This window comes from Anabrus simplex, chromosome 7 (assembly GCF_040414725.1).
Source record: "Anabrus simplex isolate iqAnaSimp1 chromosome 7, ASM4041472v1, whole genome shotgun sequence".
NCBI classification, from domain to species: domain Eukaryota; kingdom Metazoa; phylum Arthropoda; class Insecta; order Orthoptera; family Tettigoniidae; genus Anabrus; species Anabrus simplex.
This window is the reverse complement of record NC_090271.1, coordinates 50,090,947-50,113,822: the sequence shown is the minus strand read 5'-3', so window position 1 is coordinate 50,113,822 and position 22,876 is coordinate 50,090,947. Positions and strand designations below refer to the sequence as shown.

Genomic DNA, 22,876 nt, shown 5'->3' with positions numbered 1-22,876 from the left:
GCCATATGCCATTTCATTTTCATTGAAGAAAAATGATTCTGAACACTGTCTTAGAATTCTTTTTGTAACACCATGTACAGTTCAGAATTTTACTTTTATTTTTCAATGCTTTTCTCGTTATATTGTTATAAGAAATTCATACTGTGTAATAATAATGTATTTCATTACAACAATGGTATCGTTTTATTAGTTGTTACTTAGTGTCAGACGAATCATAAGGTAGTTGCAAGAAGTCTAATCAAATACTGAATTACCAAATGCAAATCATAAGAAATAGCTTTTTCCTTTGCAAAAACCAAATGTACATAAATATGTCTCTTAGTCATGATTATGCATAAACTGCTGCTAATTTCAGGTGACCACTAGTCATAAGACATAGTCTGCACGGTTGCTAGGGATACCACTACTGTCACAAATCTTGTGACGCTAACTTCCATAATGCAAATTTTCAGATGGCCACGAGCCATAAGACATATTTTGTCAAAATGAGCAGGAACTAGTCTTCCGCAAAGGCATGCACGCATGATGTGTGGAACGAGTTCGGTCATTTGAGGAAACACATAATGGGTGGGACGAGTTCTTCGTCACTCGCGGAAGAGTAATGGGTGCGACAAGATAACTTGTCACCCACATCACGATAACGGGCATGACGAATTAACTTGTTTTCCGTCAAAATATATTCCCCACTATGAATATTCATTTCTCAGTGGAAACTCCCCTGTTAAGAACCTGTTTCGTGTTACACTATTGGCCTAACAGCAAAGACATTATTTAGGAGATTTTATTGTTAACTAGCAGGTAATGTAATCCATCTGTGTTGAATTCTGGGAGTGACATATTGAATAAATTGCAGCCAATAGCAGTGATCATTCACCCAACTACTTAAGAAAATATTGATATTTTTCTATAAAAGTTAATATATCTCTTGGGAAGGGCAGGTGGGACCCACTTTAGCAATGAACATATTTATCTCTCTATGCAATATGAGGTAAGATTTTTTAAATTCACTTTCCTAAATTGTGTGTGTTAGGCTTAGGACCAATTCTAAAGTTTTACCACCCAATTAGTTGATGCAATGTTCACAAAGGTTGTCTCCTTTGCTTTACTATTAAGCATAGAAATTAATAATAATAATAACAAGAACTGTAACGGGAGGTACACCCCAACGCCGCGCATTCAAATTTAGCGCCTAAACGAACCCCTCTATTGGTAAAACAGTAAAACTGAAACTACACCAACTTAGAACTTTACTCAGAAGATGTCACCACAGAAATATGAAGGAATTTTGTTTATTGTGCAGTTGCCTAAACTGAGTGAATTTATCCTTGTTTTGTTTGCCATTCATCAAGAAGTTTGGACATTCTTCCACAGATGACACTACTAAAACCTATGATCATGCATCCTGGTGCAAGATGTACGAAGCTATAATTTAAAGAAGTTTTGTATTTCTAGGTTTTTGTAACTGAATGATGTTCATTTATTTTTGTTTGACAATATTTCCTTTTTCTTTTCACCAGTTTTGAATCCAGCCAATCCCTAATTTCCACCTATCACAGGCGTCTTGTTCGATTCTGAGTGATACTTTTGAAATCTACCAATAAAATTGAGAGGGTGTGGCTAGTTTACTCTTGAATGATCTCGAATCTTCCCTGAGGGTTTATAAACTGCGACTTTTCACGTTTCTTGGCCAATTGATCAACACCTTACTGAGTGTGTGTGTCAAAGCAGGAGGCGGGCGCCCTCTTTCATCGGTCAACAGAACATCTACAAGGTAATGGCCACATAACTTTATTCCTTCTTGCTACCTCTGCAGTTTAACCTGAGGGAAAGGTCCGACTCTTTAGTATGTAACAACCTTTTTTAAAATGTAACTTTCTTCCGGCTGATATATAAATTTCATAAAATCTTTAACTGTAAATCGGGGATAGAGAGTGATGTACCCTCTCGGGCTCCCGTTCATCTTGGTTTGAGGCGACTACGTTTCGTAACGGTTTTCTGCCTGTAATGTATTAAAGTAAATTCTATACGAGTCACCTCAGTAGTTTGAGAATAGCCCCTGTTTTGTTGGCCTAGAGCCGCTTAGGATTTTAAGTTCTCACTATCTCGGAGCGCAGTGCAAGCCTCCATTCAGCTTGTGTGTCAGGCCATTTAATTAACCTGTTCATTTCCACATAGGCCCTATAGGTTGGGTACGAGATACTCCTGTTTCAAATTGTAAGTTGGGCCATGCAAGGCCAGAGAGTCTAAGATTGTTGAGGTTGCCTCGAGGAAGCTGAAAGAAACGGAGAGCCGGGTAGCTCTTACTCAAGCTTGGTAATGGTAAAGAGTGCCTCTAGAAGGCTAGAAATTGTATTTTGGGGAGCAAGTACTCCATGAATTAGGGGATTTCTGCCCTTAACCAAGTAATTCTTCTTCCATTTGTAATACTGTAAAACTAGGGGCTTAAAGCCCAAAGTGTTTAGGTTCTGAATCTTGGATTTTTCCTAATCTGGTTTCTAGTTTGGCATTGTCCCTGATTGTTATTTTTCCCTTGTGGAAATATGTTAATTTTTTTTTTTTTTTTTTTTTTTTTTTTGGAATGAAAAAAATATAACCTTTGTAAAAGTTTTAATTCAATTCGTGACATTGTAGTTAGACCCATTCACCCCAGCACCTACTTTCACCTCTGCGTTCCACGGATACCCCAGAACAACAACAACAATAATAATAATAATAGAACAATTATGGAATGGTAAGAGCAACATTTGTTGGATTACAGAAATCAAGGAAGATATAAGGAATACAATAATTATTGTACAATTATGGAATGGCAAGAGCAACATTTGTTGGATTACAGAAATCAAGGAAGATATGAGGGAACTAAAAGTATACAGTAATAGAAGATTTAGAAAACAAAAACAGACAAAATCAAGAAACTCACAGACAAGGGTGATTTCAGATGAAGAAAAAGTTAAAATCCGAGAGAAAGAAGAATTGGGCTGACAGAAAACTGAAGAACCCTTTTTATAAAACTGACTCAAGTGGTCCAATAAAGGTAATAATGATAATGATGATGATAATAATAATAATAATAATAATAATAATAATAATAATAATTTATGCTTCACAAAATTTCTTTATATTCAGCTGGCAACAACAGACAGCTTAGCAAGAAAACAGTACTGTAACAGTATTCTAATGCAATTCAATTCATATCAAGCGACTAAATATTTTGCCCGAATTCTGGTAACAAAAATAATATATGCACCAAATGTAAAACTCATTAGATAATTGAAATTTAAAATTAACGAATGACACCTGGAATTAATGGATTTAACCCTCCAGCAGGCGTGCTTTTCTTTGTTATGCAAGTAGACACTTACTGCGTATGTGACAGGCTTGCTTTTCTGGATTTTTACGGCAAGAAATGTTAATTCATTGGGTTTTTTTTTTCCTTTTTATTTTCATTCAATACATATTTAATCACTCGCCGAGATCATTACAGTATTTACCAACATTTATTTTCATTCACTCACCAGCAGTATTAGAAACGGTTAATTCAGCATTTCTCCACTTAGTCAGATATAAAGTATTATAAACCGCATATTATATGGCAGTTGAATTTTTCCGCTACATATTAACATAGAAAAGTGTTGGTGTTTTACTTTATTACAGTGTACACCCGCCGGAGAGTTAAAAAGGAAATAAAACTAAAATTAGAATATATCTTTTTCCGTATTTCCTCTGTTAAAACTCATCACATATAACATCATAGAACTTGAATTATCTGTTGAATGAAATGAATGTATAATGCTCAGTTAATTTCTCAGGAAATGAAACTCATCTAATGGTTCCTCAGTTACGTGAGGTAATGGTGAAGTAAAAGTACAAGTAAAACGTACCGCATAATTTTAAATTCATGCCAACAACATTTCATTGACTAAATAACTACAACTTCCACCTAAAATCAGTTTAGTATTTCAATATGATCGGATACTTTGCGAGATTACACTTATCGAGCGTTCTGTACAAGGCTAACAATGAAGGCACTTTGTTACGAGCTTTCTGGTAGCCCATTTGGTGGCCATGATTGTCAAGGCGTCAAGTCTCTATGGTCTGGCACCGTGGTTAGCCAGTTCAAATCCTGCTAGTGGAAAAAATGTCACCATCTGAATGTTGGATGATAGGACAGAGGTGGTGGTATACAATTCCTATCAATACACTGCATGCAGAAAGCCCGATTCCAATTCCAAACCCCTACGCAGAGCTCATATGAAGTGAGGATATCAAATCAAAATCAAAATCTCTTTATTTGCAAATGAGGTGTCTACCTCGGTGGCAAATGGTACACTAAAATACATTATTGTCAAGCACTAAATTTTAAATTAACAGGAGATGAAGAAAATTTTCCTAGAATACAATATTATACAATTTACACTAATAATTTTTTCTATTAAACACACACATCATCCTTAATAAATTTATATTGTTTACAAAATTCTACTTATAATATCTTACAAACATAGTCAACTCATATACAGTACGGTATGTGAAATTAGTCTAATAATACTATACAACTGGTATAAGATTAAAATTAACATTGAATTTATTTACATATTTATATTTTACACATTTTGGAACCTAAGTAGCATAACGACCTGCTGCGTCTTACCCAGAGCCCCTTTTGCCACCACTTTTCAGAGTTCCTGAAGGGCCTTCACAGCTACCGTAGCGGTCCCAGGGCCCTCGAAGTCCCCACTGTACTTCACCCCTACAGGCAGTCCCCTACTTGGGCTGTCCAAACTCCTTAGACCAGGGGATGGAATTAATTTAATCACACACATTTATTATTTACAATATCCTGCACTGGTCGAATGCCCTCTAACATTTAATTTATTATCTCTGTTGTTGTTTATTCTCTTCTTGAATATCTGTACAGATTTTGGAAAAGGATCAAACACTACCCCTGGTAAACTGTTCCACTCCTTCACGCCCTTCCCAATGAAAGAAAATTTACCCCAATCGCTTCTGCTAAAATTCCTTCTAATTTTGTACTTGTGGTCAGTTCTACCAATATAATTATTTTCCAACCGAAGCCTCTCACGGATATCTCCCCATGCTTCTTCTCCTGTATAGGCTCTATATAATCCTATAAGTCTACTTTTCTCCCTTCTCTTACTTAAAGTTTCCCACCCAAGTTCCTTTAACATTTCTGATACACTACTCTTTCTCCTGAAATCCCCTGTTACAAACCTTGCTGCTTTCCTCTGCACACCATCTAGTTCTTTTATTAGGTATTCTTGGTGAGGATCCCAAACATTGTTTGCATATTCCAATAATGGACGAACCATACTTAAGTAATTTTTTTCTTTTAATTCTTTGTTGCATCCTTTAAGTAGCCTCATTATGACATGTAACGATCTGTATGCTTTCCCAACAACGTCATCAACGTGACCCTTCCAGTGCAAATTACTTTCAAATCTCACACCTAAGTATTTGCACTTGCCATCTTTTGGGATAACTACTTCATCCAAAATATATTCAAATTCAGTTTTAAAGCTCCTGTTTGTAAATGTTGTAACAGTTGATTTGCCTCCATTAATCTTCATATTATTTTCTTCAACCCATTCTTGGATACTGTCAAGGTCCCTTTGTAATTCTGAACAATCCTCAATGTTATTTATTTCCCTGTAAACAATTATGTCATCTGCATACAATCTTATTTTCGATGTTATATTGTTCCCTAAGTCATTTGCGTATATTAAGAAAAGTAACGGACCGATTATACTACCCTGTGCAATTCCCTTCCAGACTTTCTCTTCCTGTGATATATTATTTCCTACTTTGACTTTCTGAACCCTTGAATTTAGAAATGTTCTTATCTAACGTATAACCCTTACGTCCAATCCTATTCTCTCCAATTTCTTTAATAATATTCCATGTTCCACTCTATCAAAGGCTTTGGAAAGATCTATGGCTATGCAATCTAACTGGCCTCCTGAATCTAACTGATCTGATATGTCCTGCTGAAGTCCCACCAGTTGTGCCTCGCAAGAAAATTTCTTTTCTAAATCCATACTGGCTCCTCATGAACCAATTTTTATCATCACATATCCCTCTGATGTACTTTGATATTAAACTCTCCAGTATTTTACAAACTATACTGGTCAGGCTGATTGGTCTGTAGTTCTCTGGTTTCCTTTTATCACCCTTTCCTTTATAAATTGGTATTATTATAGATTCCTTCCATTCCTTTGGTATCACACTATTATTTATGACATAGTCAAAGAGAAATTTTAAATAAGGCACTATATACCACCCCATTGTCTTCAATACCTCCCCAGTAATTTGATCACTTCCTGCTGCTTTTCCTTGCTGAAGCAGTTGGATTTCTCTGAAAATATCTTCATTTGTAAATGAGAAGCTTCTTGTTTCCCTCTGTGTCTCTCCCTCTCTATCTTCTGTTACGGTTTCCAAGTCCTGACAATCTTCTACTGAATCTCGGAATTCCCTACTAAAGAGGTTTGCTTTCTCAGTATCTGATAAATAGTGTTCACCCCCTTCTCCCACCATTGTAGGAATTTGGATTCCTTTTCCTTTTTGATTCCTAATATATGAATACAGCTTTTTCCATTTCCCTTTGTGGTCATTACCCTCTTGAAGAATGCCATTCATATAATTCTCTTTTGCTTCCTTTTTCACTCTATTCAGTTCTCTCATTAGTTGTTTTCTAGTTTCTCTATTCTCCCTACCTTCTTTGATTTTCCTGTTTACTATTCTACATTTTCTTTTTAATTTTCTTATTTCCCTTGTATAATAAACAGGGTCTGAGGTCATTTTACCCTTCTTAACAGGTACAAATCTCTTCTCTCCTTCCCAAATGATTCCTTTAAATTTAGCCCAAAGTGTATCCACATTATTCCCTTCACTTATCCAACAACTGAATTGTGATTTAAGGTAAGTCCCAAATTCATCAACTTTAGTTTTTCTGTATAATTTCTTGTCTTTTGTGACCCTCTTATTAAACATTTTTGGTACGAGTCCTACATCCATTATTACAGCCTTATGGTCACCTATTCCTTCAATTACCTCAGTTTTATCAACAATTTCCCATGGTTTAACCAAGAATACATCTAGCAAGTTATTGAGACGAGTTGGTTCTTGTATTACTTGTGTAAATCCTCCCTCCCAAATTAACTTATTTGCCAGTTTCTGTTCATGGGCTTCACTTGCAGCTCCATTCCATTCAACTTCAGGCAAGTTTAGATCTCCCCCAATTATCGTACCATTATTGTTTTTATGAGTATAATCTATTATTTTCTCAAATATTTCCATATCTCTTTCCTCTCTTCCAGGCCTATATGTTCCTATAATTCCCACCTCCTTCATATTATCACAAACTAATTTTATCCCTAATATTTCATCCCTTTCATCAGTAAACCATTCATGCGAACAATAAGTTTCCTTCACCAGAATAAATACCCCTCCTCCTTTTTTATCTCCTCGGTCTCTACGATAGACTGTATACCCTTCTGGAAATACTTCTGTATTACCCACCCCTTCTCTCAACCACGATTCCACTCCTATCACCACATCCGTCTCATAAGATTCCATCAATGTACCGAATTTTAATTGTTTATTTACTACACTCTGACAGTTTACCAAGAGCAATCTCAGACCTCCTTCCTCCCTAAAACTTGACTGTTGCAATTGGGTAACGTTTGACTCATGAGTTGAGAACTTCCCTGGAACCCAGATCCTTGTACATAGATCTTGATTTAAGGGTCTGGGTTTTCTGGCAAGTTTCCCTGTATGTGCCAGTTTAGTGGTATGGGTTTTCTTAAGTACCAATTAGTTTGCAAATCTCTGTTGATAATTGTAGCAATTTGTCTACAGAGAGTTGCTTTTCCATTACCATTTAGATGTAACCCATGTCTAGTGAACATTTGCCTGCCAAGACCTAAAGTATCTACTACATAGACATTTCTAAAACTCTTACATAATCTCTTGATTTTTATATTTACATCATGTACAGCTTTGTTCACACATGAGTCCTCTAAAAGGTCATACCTGGGTGGCACATTTACTACAATTACTTTTGAGTCAGGTAGTTTGGAAATCTTACCTCTGAGAGTCGTAATTAGTTCCTCACCTTCATTTGCAGCAATGTCATTTGTACCACTCACAATCACCACATAATTGTCCTTCTCTAACGCAGGATCACAACTTGAAAGGACGTCTTCAGTTTTGGCACCTGGTTTTATTAGTCCTAAAACCTCAGTCTCTGGATTCTGCAGCTCATCCTTGATGCCTTCTGCCATACCCCGCCCTTGACTGTCTGCGTAGAGATGAATCTTTGGCGATCTTGACTTTCGGTTGGTTTTCTTACCTCCACTGGATTTAAAATTATTTGGAAAACTTGGTGTGTCTTCTTCTGGAACTTGCTGCAATAACTGAAATCTATTTTGGCACTGCAAAGAGTTTTTTCCCGGTTTTAAGTTGTACGTAGTTTCTCCCATATGTTTAACATTAGGCCTAAAATGGCCACGCGTCACTTCCGTCCACGGCGATCTTTCTTCTCCAATGTCGTCTTTATCTTCCAGTTTCTTTATTCTGTCCTTTAAGCATTCATTTTCATGTTTCAGAGCGCATAAGTCCTCTTGTAGCACTCCTAAAATCTTAATTATAGTTTCGTAAGTCTCTCTTTCTTGTTGTTCTGCCTCACTATCAGTTTGTTTACACTCGGGACACAGCCACTCACTTTCTTCAATATCAGTCCTATTTACAATATTTGCACAATGAAAATGGTACCATTCATCACACTTACGACACAGAATCCCATTTTTAACTACTCTTCTGCATTTGCCACATTTTTCACTGCATCTTACACCATTATCTACTACGGATATCACAGACTCACACACAGTAGTCGCCATCTTGAAATCTCATATCATATACGATACTATATCATACTACGATGCTATTGATGGCCATTCGTTTGTTGTATAGGAATGTTAAGCCTTGAGCAGTCCCCTTTGTGTTATTTGATGAGAGTAGACTACATACCAACATCAGGTTTCACCCTCTCCCTATGGGGAAAGTACAACAGATCTAACTGGTTGCAGAGCAGGGTCAAGCAATAACCTCCCCTTTGCAACATAATGAGCTTCCTGTTGAATGTTTCGTTTAGTTGGCTGTGTTGCTAGCTAATGGAATCTATGTTTCAAATTTTGTGGCAGAGCCGGGAATCGAACCCGGGCCTCCAGGGGTGGCAGCTAATCACACTAACCACATCACAGAGGCGGACATAGCTCCGTACTACCACCCTTAAATTAACACTTTCATCCTAGTTTTCAGTTTCTGTTTTCGGATATATACTATCCCTAGACTTCCTTTTATTGAATAATCCTTTAGGCGGAGTCACATAACAGCAACATAACACATTTTTATCAAAGATAACTTCAACATTTTAACACAAACAAGTAGGAACCATTACTGTTATAACAGTAAGGCCAACTTATTGAGCTAGGTGTTATTTGTGCAATAAACATTTTACCAAGTATTTACTGGAAATACTTTTCTCTCAGTGAACATTTATGTTAAATTCTAGTGCAAAGTATGAATGAAACAATCTGAAACTATATGTTGAAATTAAAATTTAAACATGTTTGAGTCAAACTATTAAAGTAGAAAAAAAAAATGATTTTATGTTTCAACCACACCCCATTCCTGACAGCAGCACTTGAAGAATTCTAAAGCTCAAACTGAACAATTGACACTTAATCTCAGAATTAACATCAGAAGACAAGTGTATCAAACAATATCCTTGTGGTAAGTTCTCCTATGTTTCTAAATGTTACGGATAAGAAAAGTGATTACTTACTATTCCTCACAATTAAGGAACGTCAGCTGGACTACTATATATCTCCGCAGTTCCATTTCATGACATCATTTCGGCAAATGTCCGACTCGTTGGCTGAACAGTCAGCGTACTGGCCTTCGGTTCAAAGGGTCCCGATTTCGATTCTCGGCCGAGTCGGGGATTTTAACCTTCATTGGTTAATTCCAATGGCATGGGGGTTGGGTGTATGTGTTATCTTCATCATCATTTCATCCTCATCACGACGGAAACAGGCTTGTATCTTTACTTTTTTTAGGTATGGTATTCACAGAAACACACCATGCATGAAAGTTCGGGGGAAACATCATTGACTGCAGAACATCCACAATTGTTTTTCTGAAACAGGGAAAGAAGTGTTTGTTTCTCATTGTATAACGATGTCTGATTATGGTTTTCCTGTGAGCGAATTTGACCTTAGGTATCTTGACCGTATGGGAAAGACAGTGGCATGTTTTAAAAATAATTTTCCATGAACTGAATGGCAAAACTTGTTTAAGGCTCACCATCCCATTCTGACTCAGAGGTTTGCCTAGAATATATTGATTGCTAGAGCAGCAGTAGATGAAAATGTCATCAATAAATATTTTGACCTGTGAGCTTGCATTCGGCAGATAGTGGGTTCGAACCCCACTGTTGGCAGCCCTGAAAATGGTTTTCCGTGATTTCCCATTTTCACACCAGGAAAATGCTGGAGCTGTACCTTAAGGCCACGGCCACTTCCTTCCCACTCCTAGCCCTTTCCCATCCCATTGTCGCCATAACGCCATAAGACCTGTGTCAGTGCGACGTAAAGCAAATTGTAAAAAGAAATCTATATATTTTGACAATCTTTGTACTGAACTTGAAGGGGTTCCAAGTTCCAACATTTGGAACTATGATGAGACAAACCCCATAGATAATCTTGGATCCTGTAAAATCATTACGCGAAGAAGGGTACAAAATATCCTGAAGGAAAAAAAAAAAACAGGAACCTCACCAAGGCTTGTAGTTTCATTATGTCCTTCAGAAATACAGATGGTGAACTTGCTCCTGTTTATATTAAGTACAAGTCTAAGCATTTGTGGAGCACATGGACCAAAGGTGGCTGTGCAGGTGCAAGGTATAATTGCACATCACCTCGCTGGTTCGACAACAACACATTTGAAGATATTTTTATGAAGGTTCCTATCCTGAGAAGGCAAGATAGGCCAAAAGTACTAATGGGTGATAACTTGAGCTTGCATTTGAAGACTGAAGTTATTCAACAGTGTCAAGAAGATAACATCCTTTTTATAGCTCTGCCACCAAATGCAACACATTTGTTGCAACCATTAGACGTGGCATTTTTGCAGCCACTGAAGAGACAATGGAAGACTAGAATGGAAGGAGTCTACTGTTGGCCCTAGGAAGGTAACAATATGTAAACAGCAGTTGACAGCATTAGTAAAGAAACTGGTGGTTAATGTTGAATAAAATAAGAGAAAGAATGTGTGTGCTGGATTTAGGAAATGTGGAATTTATCCTACAAACAGAGAAAAGGTCGTAAATAGGCTATGCAATCACATTCATCAAGAAGAAAATGAATTGGTATGAAGAAATGTGATAGCTTCCTAGAACATCTTGAACAAATGAAGACTGAAGTGACACAGAGAAAGATCAGAAAGAGGCGAATCAATGTAGCACCTGGAAACACCATTATCACCCTAGATTTGTAGAGTTCATCTACCATGTCAATGCCAGGACCTTTCCAAGTGATGCAAAGACAATGGAAGTGAATATACAATAATAAATTTTTATTATGAATCCACCTGTTCAATACATTATAATGTTGTCACATTTAAAATAACTTCATTAGTTAAAAAGTTATATATGGAACATGTTTCGCTCCCTTACAGAGCATCATCAGCCAAGTCTTAATCTCAAATAATTGTTATTTACTTAAATAATGACTTAAGAACTATTAGAACATTTTTGACAAACTTAAAACTTATTCTATTAGAATATCATAAAATATAAAATCTTTGTATACATGGCTTAATTACATATGCTTAATAGGAAGATACATTAAAATTATGGAAGAGAGAGTGCTAAAATATAAAATAAAATAAAAATATATATATCACGTCCAAAATCTTAGAGAGACGTAAAAATCAATCTTAGGAGTTAAATTTGAGGATTTTCTTGGCAATGAGATCTGGTAAAAAAGTTATTTATCCCTTGTGGATATGAGTCTATAAAGATTCAAATTATCGTCAATTTGATGATTGAACTTGTAACAGGATAAATGTTGGTCTTCAAGAAATTTAAATGCTTGTTGTCATATGACCTCGGCGAATGCTGTTGAAAAGATATGTTCTTATAGATGTCAATGACCGTTCCCGAACGCCACGTGTAATGGTTGCAACAAATTTATTCCATTGTGGAGTTTTATCTCCCATATGCAGTTATCAGACTGTGCCTCTTAAATAGGCTTCTGATAAGTTCACCTGCATACACCCCAGCGTCAGTGGGTAGGGTCTGACACATCCCACTCTGAAGAGTCTAGTGTCAGACCTAAGACAAAACGCTGGTTAATAGAGCAAACGCCTGAAAAGCCATAATTTTTTATCTGATTTCTGATATGCTCTATTGGTGGAAAAATATCTAATTCCCTCCATGGGAACTTAGAATTTCCATTTTTAATTAAGATGTATTTAAGTAACAGGTTGCAATTAGAAATAGACACTCCACACTGAAAGATGTTATTATAGACATTCCACAAGGATCTGTACTTGGCCCATTTCTCTTTAATGTTGCTACAACAAATGTTATGTCACAATAAGTTGTATCATATGCAGATGACACAACACTAATCAACATGCATCACGACGTATTAAATCTGCAAGAGATGTCACAAGAAGCTCTTGGGACTGCAGTGAAATGGTTTTCATCTAATAAAATACTCTGCAACGAGAATAAAACCCAACATATTATGTTAGGATTGTCCAATGATATAGAAATTCAGTCAGTCAAGCTACTGGGTATTCATATTGGAAATTGAGGGAATTAGTAACAGCAGACTATTTGACAATGGCATATTTTGGACTTTTCCAGTCCCATATTTCATATGGGCTGCTATTGTGGGGACATTCATCTTGTGTTCATAATGTATTGCTAATACAGAGGAAGCTTGTTCATGTAATGTGTAAAGCTGGTTCTTCTGAGCACTGTCGTCCCCTTTTTATCAGGCTTAAAGTATTAACACTTATAAATCTATATTTTTTATCTCATTATTGTATGTTAAAAACCATCTGAACGAATTTACCATCAGGGCAAACATCCATCAACACAATACTCATAATAAGGGTAATATTGATGTCCCAAGACAGACTTGTGAAAACAGGTAACTTGCATAAAGTAAACAGTATAATATTTTTTAATAAATTACCATTATTATTATTATTATTATTTATTTCCCTTAAATTGTACATGTACAATTTAGGGGTGGTAGATGGAGAAAGGGCAAGCCCCACATACACGGAAGTGCCTCCATCTCCACATGTGTACATAAACTCGACTGAATATTTACATACAAACTTATGTAGACAATTTTAAATTTACATATTTACACTACAAACACTGTACCCTTAGAATAATAATTATCTTGATTTATCCTGAAAATATTAGAGTAAGAACACCCAGCCATTTATACTCTCACTCAGACCCCTGTATACACACTCATTCACAACCACTCACACACGGGCACGCATACACATTCGCCCACATACACCTGTACTTGCACCCATCCTTCTTGCAATTCTAATTTATACAAGTTATATACATCACATATAGGTTTATATTTACATATACATTTTCTTTACTTCGCAGAGGAAGTGAGGAAGAGGAAGTAGCTTTACCTCAGATGGTATAAGGTTCCACGTACGAGCAGCCCTTGAGTAAAACCCATTTAAATATGAGGATGTGTCCATCAATAATTTTAAAAGAAAACTGTATAACTCGATATTGGAAAATCCATTTTGTGACAAAGGACTTCTTAGAAATGAAAACTGTTAATATTGACTTTTAATAACTGTATATAGATAGTAGAAATAATACTGTAGTATTGGATGACAAAACCTATTACATGTAAATGATCAATGGTGAATAAATATTCTTATTCACAATTGTCAGACAATCAGGACAAAAACCATTGTCGGTTAACATGATTGAACAATACTTCCATGTTAGCAACGCTCGGCGTGGATATGGACTAAGCAACAGAAGTCTAAATTCATGAATTCTATTATCATACCCGGTACGGTAAAACTGTGCAAGACATAAATGATTGGAACATGTATTCTCTACAACTTTTGTTATGTAATATAGGACCATAATGTAGGTATTTAAAAAATTACAATTTTAGGAACCTTTCCCTAAACTACCATTTCATCCAGCACGAATCCTTATTCGCAGACTTCACACACCGATTTTCATTCAATTCTCTTCACCCATTTTCTCAGGGTTCGTTGTTGATATAGACTCAGCAACAAAACTCCAAATTCATGAATATCTCTTATCATAGCCAGTATGACAAAAATGTATACGACATAAATAATTTTATTGTCTTTTCGCCCCACTAACTACTACTACTACTACTACTACTACTACTACTACTACTACGGTTTTCGGAGACACCGAGGTGTATGAATTTAGTTCCAGAGGAGTTCTTGTACGTGCCAGTAAATCTGCCAACAAGAGGCTAGCATAATTGAGCCCCTTCAAATAATACCAGACTGAGCCAGGATCAAACTTGCCAAGTTGGGGTCAGAAAGCCAGTACCTCAACCGTCTGAGCCACTCAGCCCGGTATAAGACAAATGATCAGAAATTTAATTCTATATAACTTTAGTTATGTAGTATTTATCGATAGAACCACTAATAACAAATATTTGAGAAATCAATTTTAGGTCTCCCCCTGAACAACCATTTCACTCAGGGTGAATATAATTATTTATAGTGCCTAGATTGTAGTAGCTCATTCCCCGACTTTACATACCGATTGTCATTAAATTCCTTTCAGCAATTTTCTCGTGATGCCCGTACAGACACACATGATGGAAAATTAAAAAATGCATTTCCTTTTTACTGTGGACACGACTAATAGAGAAATATCAGATAAACAGATATTTTTACCTAATGCATGGATTTCCAGGAAACTTAGTGTGAATGTCACCTACATAAAAGTAGAGATATCACAAACATTTCTTTCATATAGGCCTACAATTAATAGTTTCTCCAAAATATTTTTTTGGAAATGTTTAATTCCCTTTTTTTCATGAAATTGAATTCACATTTTAATGGAAATTTGTAATTAGGTAGATAATACTTCTTTAAAAAGCACTACGTATCAATTTTTTCTGCACATAATTTATATAAGGAGATGTATCATACTAAATTTTGTGTAATTTTTATGTTCTAAAATTTTGGACTTATATATCCCTACTACTTGAAAAAGTTCTGCAATCAAAAATTCCATTAGCAGGTTTCCTAACACAGCTGTGATTACATATTCCATACAAATTTTGTTAAATTTGGCAGAATATTATGGGAGAAAAATGGGATTTAAGGGTAAAATTACAATTGATCGGAATATTAAAGCAAAATTCAAGTGGCATTTTCTTCCTTTCTTTCTTTCTTTCTTTCTTAGCACCTTCCGTACGAATACTGGTAACTCTGAAAGCTTGTCTCTTCTTCTTCTTCTCCTCCTCCTCCAAAAAAACGGAAAGTGATTCACCTGCATTTTGTTTTTCACAGTGCAACTTTTCCTGAGTCGAAGTTATGGGGATTGTAGTTTATGTCATGTCATGATTGTTGGCTATAGGTGCAGGATTTAAATGGCTTGAAGTCGATACGACACTTTCCTGATGAAAAAAATCTGATTCTGATAACATTTCATAACCTTTTGTCCCTGGTTTCTTCAATGAAGACTCCTGTTCGGTAATGGCTGATCCCCATCTCTTTTCTATCAAAACCAGCAATTCGTCGCTTAGCTACGGCTGATTTATGTTTATGCATATTGTTTATTCCCTTGGATACAAGATAGCAATTATTACAGCACACTGTCTTTTCAATAATAATAGTATGTTGATACACAACTGCAAGACATTACTTGCGCGCGTACTTCACAAAAGTAAACAGACTGGCTACCCCCACAGAACTCATACAAAAGATTAAACATACAAGAATAACACAACTTATAGTTGTCGGCATTATTGTAGTACCATCGGGAATACCAATACAAGCATACAATGGTGCTCAATGACAGCCGAGTACTGAAATATTAGTCTGTAACAGGCTTTATAAATTCATTCAGAAATATGGTAGATCTTATAGCTGGATTCTGTATAAATATATCGGGAGAGGGGGATGCGTAATTGCAAAGAACAGGCATATTTGACTGAATGGAAACATGACAATGACATTACCTAACAAAGCAGTTCAGCAGATACCACACCCATTTCTGCTGTGTGCAGACCAGCAAACAAAACATTATTCAAGTGATAAATTGTTTGAATTCAATGAAATAACTTTGTAATAAGAAAGAAGAAACTCAATCCCTTCGATTTCAGTCATAAAAAAATTAGCCAAAATGACCAAAAAATTTATTTTTACCTCCAGAGTGTCGCCTTAAATTCTGAACAATGCACAGACAAAACTCTTATTTTTATATATAAATGGATTTGGAGAATCATTTGAAATAAAGAAAGAAAAGGTGTATTGCTATTTTTCGTACGAGTTTATCTATTTGCTTATTTCAATTGATTATCCATCTGACACTCTTAAACAGAAACAATTTTTCATGACATATTTGATTATTCTACAACTGAATGATATTAGAAACTCATCCAATTATTTTATTTGATTATTTAAATAATCGGATGTAGGTTATTAATTTATTAAAAGTATTCAATTATGCCATTACTAAAATGCAGTCGAATGAAGTCAGGTGATGCAGAAAATATGATATTTAGAAAAGAAAAAAGGAAGTATATGTATAGACTATTAGTTATCTGGATAGTGCAATATAACTAATTATGTTTAAAGTACAGAGGACATTAGATATTAATATGATTCAGATATAATTTAGTAGCATATTTTTGGACAAGCTTGGCTGATCAAAGTTGTTGAACAGAAAAAGTTATTAAAGGATGGTGAAGTTTCCCGGTAAAACCAAATTTACAAAGTATCGCATTATTTAACTCATGTAACATGTACAAGTTTTTGTAAGATTATAATTACCAGGTCTATGCGTAAGTCTTCTGCAGTTCCATTAAGAGATGGTGCCAGCGAACAGTACGCAGCATATGAATTTCACACATACCTCAGTTTGTTTGTCTGATATTAACCTACCAACACACATAAGTTGAATGCGCCAAACACTAGTGTCTGTGTTGTATCGTTCAGTGAACATGTCAACGTGTGTGCCTGAACAAGAACATCGGGAGAGGGGGATGCGTTGTTTTTCTTATTTAATCAAAAGAAAATGCTGTGGAAAGTAATTGTTTGCTGGTAGAAACATATGGTGAACACGTTCCATCGATTAGAACATGTGAGACATGGTTTTGACAATTAAAACAGGGTGATTTTAATGTGGAAGATAGTTCGCACTCTGGTAGACCACAAAAGTGCGAAGGCAAGAAATTGCCCGGCGAAACCGTTAATGCACAACGCTATCACCAACAAATGATTCATTTAAATCACGCATTGATCGAAAGATGACCGGAATAGGCCAGAAGACATAGCAAAGTGATTTTGTTACAAGACAATGCGCCTTCTCACACAGCAAAACCAGTGAAAGACACCTTGAAATCGCTTGGATGGGACATCCTTCCACACCCACTGCACTCACTGACCTGGCACCATCTATCACCTCTTCGCATCAATGGGGCACGTGCTCGGAGAGCAGCACTTCAGCAGCAATTTCGAGGAAGTTGGAAGATGGCTCGATGAATGGTTTGCCGCAAAAGACAAGCAGTTTTTCTGGCATGGTATGCATAACTTACCTGAAAGATGGGCGAAGTGTATAGAAGTCGATGGCCAATATTTTGTAAAAACAAAAGATGAATTTCCCTTGAAAATTATGAGTTTTCTTTACCACAAAAACTGGCAAAAACTTATGCATACACCTGGTATACATATTTCATTATTATGATGTCCAGCCAAATTCGTGATTCTTTTAATTCAATCCCATACTTCCCGTTTTCCTGTACTGTACGTTGTGTTTTTTTTTTTTTTTTGCTTTACAATGCACCGACACAGATAGGTCTTATGGCGACGATGGGGTAGGAAAGGCCTAGTAGCCTTCAGTAAGCAGCTCCAGCATTTGCCTGGTGTAAAATGGGAAACCACAGAAAACCATCTTCAGGGCTGCCGACAGTGGAATTCAAACCACTATCTCCCGGATGCAAGTTCACAGCTGTGCGGCCCTAATCGCTTGGCCAACTCATCCGGTCATTTCTTTTTCGAGGTCCTCCAAAAGCAATCATGTTTCCACTATAACTAGTTTGTGTAATTGGTACAGTGAATGAAAGCACACTGATCATATTAAATGAACAATTTCTACAGACATTTGAAATAAATCTAGTACATTTGATCCCAATAACCAGTGCTTTAATTATCCAGAATTCACTGCATTAAAAATGATCACATTTCATTGTACATTATTTACACAAATATACTTTCTATTAGCACAACAGGAGTGCCCTTTAGCTTCAAGAAATATCTACCACAAAATATTCAGGAGCCTACATTCAATGGTTTGCCTAAAGAAGCCAAATCAATCTTTTTGGCATGCAGCCATATTGGTAATTTTTTGAATAAAAAAGGATTCAGTTATGTACCTAAATTTAATCAGCGCTCTTCTTCCAAACTACTGATAAACAAAATATTTAACTTACCTGAGGGATCTGAGTACTCTTTCCACTGCCAGTTTCACCCACAAGAACTAGTGTCTGAAACCTTTCCAACAAATAGAGTATGTGGTTGCGGTTGGTATAGATGGGGAGACGCTGGCGTTGTTGAACCAAAGATAGAGATACGTGTGGATTGTACACAAAGGTGGTGGCATTATTAGGATCAATTTCTGATTTATCTTCTTGCCATGTTCCCTCACCTATCAAGAAAAATACAATTATAGTTTATTATTTTCATGTCCGTATTGATGAATCTCACAATTACATAATGGAAATAATTACACTTAATCAGTACTACTTGTTCCAATACACCATATGCAGGACCGGTTTCGATCTACAATCGATCATCCTCAGCTGCTTGAGAACATAAGATATAACATATACATATCATTGAACATCACTTAATCTAAGAATGTAGTTTGAAAAACCCATAGTAAACCACATTGATAAAAGGTTCAAAATCAATCAAATTTGATTGCCTTGTCCATAGATCCCGTATAAGGTTCATTATAGTTTTGTGTTGGAGTTCTGTATCTTCTATGCGATTAAGCTGCATTTGAAAGGTCCTAGTGTGTTACTAATGGAACACTTCATATCTTGTGTAAAGCTTATGCTGCCAGTACACAATGTGCTTCCAGCAAGGCATCAAACAACCGGCCTCACCAACTGAATTCCAACAATCTAAGAGCTCAAAATAAAGACTATTATTTCATAGGATGATTCCATCTATTTCAACTGCATAATAAACAGCAAGAAAACTTACAATAATAGAATGTGACAACCGATCTCTACAAGCCAATGTGTACCAATTTAGAAGGGTAAACGACGTCACTTTAATCCACTTTGGCTTCAGGACAGCCCTGCTAGCACTAAATGTAACGTACTTAATTACCATATTAAACAAGTTCGCACTTCACTGGCGCAAGCAATACACAAGATATGAAGTGTTCCATTAGTAACATATCAGGACCTTTCAAACACAGTTTAATCATAAGGTGTAGAACTCCAACACAAAATTGTAAAGGGATCTATGGGCATGACAATCAAATTTCAATCTGTTATCAATGTTGTTTACAACGGGTTTTTGACAATCAAATTCTATTGATTTTAACCTGTTACCAATGTTGTATACTACTTTAAAAATAAAAAAACCTACATTCTTAGATTAAGTGATGTTCAATGACTTGTATTATGTTATTTTATCTAATGTTCTCAAGCAGCTGAGGATGGTAGATTGTAGATCGAAACCGGTCCTGCAGATGGTGTATTTTTAATGTAAATACATTGTATTGGAACGTAGTATTGATTAGGTGGAATTATCCCCATTATATAATTGTAAGAAAATTATAAGTCATATTACATTCATATTTGGAACAGAAATGAAGAAATGCACAATATATGGTATGAGACAAAACAAACATGGAAATTATTGCTCATCTAGAGTCAACATTTCCCTAGCAATGAAATATTTATTTGTTGTATAATTGTTTGGCATATTGAGAATTGAGTGTTGTGTTGATTTCTACAATTATGGCTCTCACAATAGAACAGGTGTAATACTGTAGCTTATTTCTGGTCATATGGAGTGGGGTGTCAAGAACAGGCCCAGTCCGTTAAAGAATAGTAGAGGAGCGATTTAATAAGAAGGCACCAAACAGCAGAACAACATTAGCTATCACTGACAAGTTCCACCCAAAGGGATCTGTCTTGACAATGAAAAGGGAGAACAGGATGCCTAAGAACTGTCACCACAAATGAGAATCATGGACGACTTCTCCAATAGGTGTGACATGTCGAGTCATCAAATACTGGGCCCTTATTCCATCGAGGATGCAGCACAGAATCCAAACACAGCGGAGCAGATAGCCTAAAGAGACATCATTATTTTCTCATTTGTGTGGGATGTGTGCCATTTTTGTTGTGGCAGAAACTTATCCCTCCACCGACTATGGATGCAGCAGGATGGAGCAACAGTCCATACTGCTGGGGATTTGCTTACCCTTCTGCAACAACACTTTGAAGATTGCTAAATTTCTTGAGGAAATGCATTGCTGTACCTTTCCTGTGCCCCAGATGCCTATGTATGGGTTATGTTGAAAGAATTGGTTTTTAATACAGATGACCCACCTACAAATATTACTGAATTATGCAAGAAGACAACATTATTTTTTGTTCATTAACATCTTGTTCAGGAATATTATGAATTAACAATGTATGGTACATGACGGCACACATTTTGAACACATCCTGTACCAATGGTATTAAATAACATTTCAGTGTCATTTGTTTTGCCACATATGATACAAACAAGATAAACCAGATTACATTATAATGTTTTGAGGATATTAGGTCATGTTACAACTAACCTAGGCTGACATGTTATAATCATGCTACCAAGATCATCTTCAGTGCAATAAGAATGAAGAACGAAAACAGTTCATGGCAATTCTCACTCCATAGTAACTAGACTCAAGATAGAAAAACACTGTTGGAAATGTAGTTTTTTACAGGGCCTCCAGAGTCAAGGACAAAGACGTTGAAGACGTAACTATGAAAGGTAGCCGTGATTTGCCCAGTATATAGCCTCCCCCTTTGTTAAAATTATTTGGGTGTTAGCAATTTTAACAAAGGGGCTGGTTATATACCGAGTAGATCATAGCTATCGTCCACTGTTAAGCCCTCAACATCTTTCTCGTTGACTCTCGAAGTTCTGCAGTGAACTTCATTTCTAACAGTTAAATATGATTCAAATCGAGCTGCCCTCTAGTGCCACCAAATAGTAGTCTTTGGTGTTTTCTCTTTGGTTATGAACAGCCATCTTTTGTTCAGTTCAGTTTGCACTGGTCACTTGAATTGTTCAGACAGATTCATTGTATTAAAACTTGTGCCTTTTCGTATTCAATAAACCTGCACTCTAAAGTAATGGGTGTTGTATTTCATTTTGTAATCCACAACCAATGGAATCACAGTCCAAGGAGAGGAAATCAAAACCTTGAGATTTGCCAATGATATTGTTATTTTATCTGAGACTGCAGAAGATCTCGAGAAGTTGCTGAATGGTATGGATGAAGTCTTGGGTAAGGAGTACCAGATGAAAATAAATAAGTCCAAAACAAAAGTAATGGAGTGCAGTCGAACGACGGCAGGTGATGTAGGAAATATTAGATTAGGAAATGAAGTCTTAAAGGAAGTAGATGAATATTGTTACTTGGGTAGTAAAATAACTAATGATGGCAGAAGTAAGGAGGACATAAAATGCAGATTAGCACAAGCAAGGAAGAGCTTTCTTTAGAAAAGAAATTTGCTCACTTCAAACATTGATATCAGAATCACAAAAGATGTTTTTGAAGACTTTCGTGTGGAGCGTGGCATTGTATGGAAGTGAAACATGGATGATAACCAGCTCAGAAAGAAAGAGAATAGAAGCTTTTGAAATGTGGTGTTACAGAAGAATGTTGAAGGTGAGATGGATAGATCGAATCACGAATGAAGAGATACTGAATCAAATTGGTGAGAGGAGATTGATTTGGCTAAATTTGACGAGAAGAAGAGATAGAATGATAGGACACATCTTAAGACACCCAGGACTTGTTCAGTTGGTTTTTGAAGGAAGTGTAGGTGGTAAGAACGGTAGGGGTAGACCAAGGTATGAATATGACAAGCAGATTAGAGCAGATGTAGAATGCAATAGTTACGTAGAAATGAAAAGGTTAGCACAGGATAGGGTGGCATGGAAGGCTGCATCAAACCAGTCTATGGACTGATGACTCAAACAACAACAATCCACAGCCTTATTAATAGATTCGGGGCTCAAAGTTACACACAAGGAAGTGAAATTATGGAAAGACACGAAAGTGTGGCTATATTGTTCTGGAACATCCCGTAACTTGGTGAGAAATAACAAGAAATTGTATAGTCAGCGATAACGTGCACTGAAATGCTTTCAAAAGACAATTTTGATATGTGGAAAATCCATATGAAAGAGCACTGCTCATAAAAAATTATGAATGGACTTACACAAGTGGTGCAAACGTAAAGCCTGAGGTGAACGCAGAGAATGCGGCTGC

General features: G+C 36.2%; 2 protein-coding genes across 3 annotated transcripts in view; both read right to left on the bottom strand.

The window, feature by feature from the left end:
• Positions 1-18,899, bottom strand: part of Cpes (Ceramide phosphoethanolamine synthase) — a 28,041-nt gene extending 9,142 nt beyond the window's left edge. The window contains exon 1 of the mRNA XM_067151084.2: positions 18,795-18,899. The gene's annotated coding sequence lies outside the window, so the exon portion shown is untranslated. The remainder of the gene's footprint in view (positions 1-18,794) is intronic.
• LOC136877228 (probable ATP-dependent RNA helicase DHX35) overlaps positions 1-22,876 on the bottom strand; it is a 253,925-nt gene that overhangs the window by 182,577 nt on the left and 48,472 nt on the right. For both annotated transcript variants that reach the window (XM_067151082.2, XM_067151083.2), the window contains exon 3: positions 18,795-19,009. In XM_067151082.2, the coding sequence (XP_067007183.1) occupies positions 18,795-19,009 (215 nt within the window). The remainder of the gene's footprint in view (positions 1-18,794; positions 19,010-22,876) is intronic.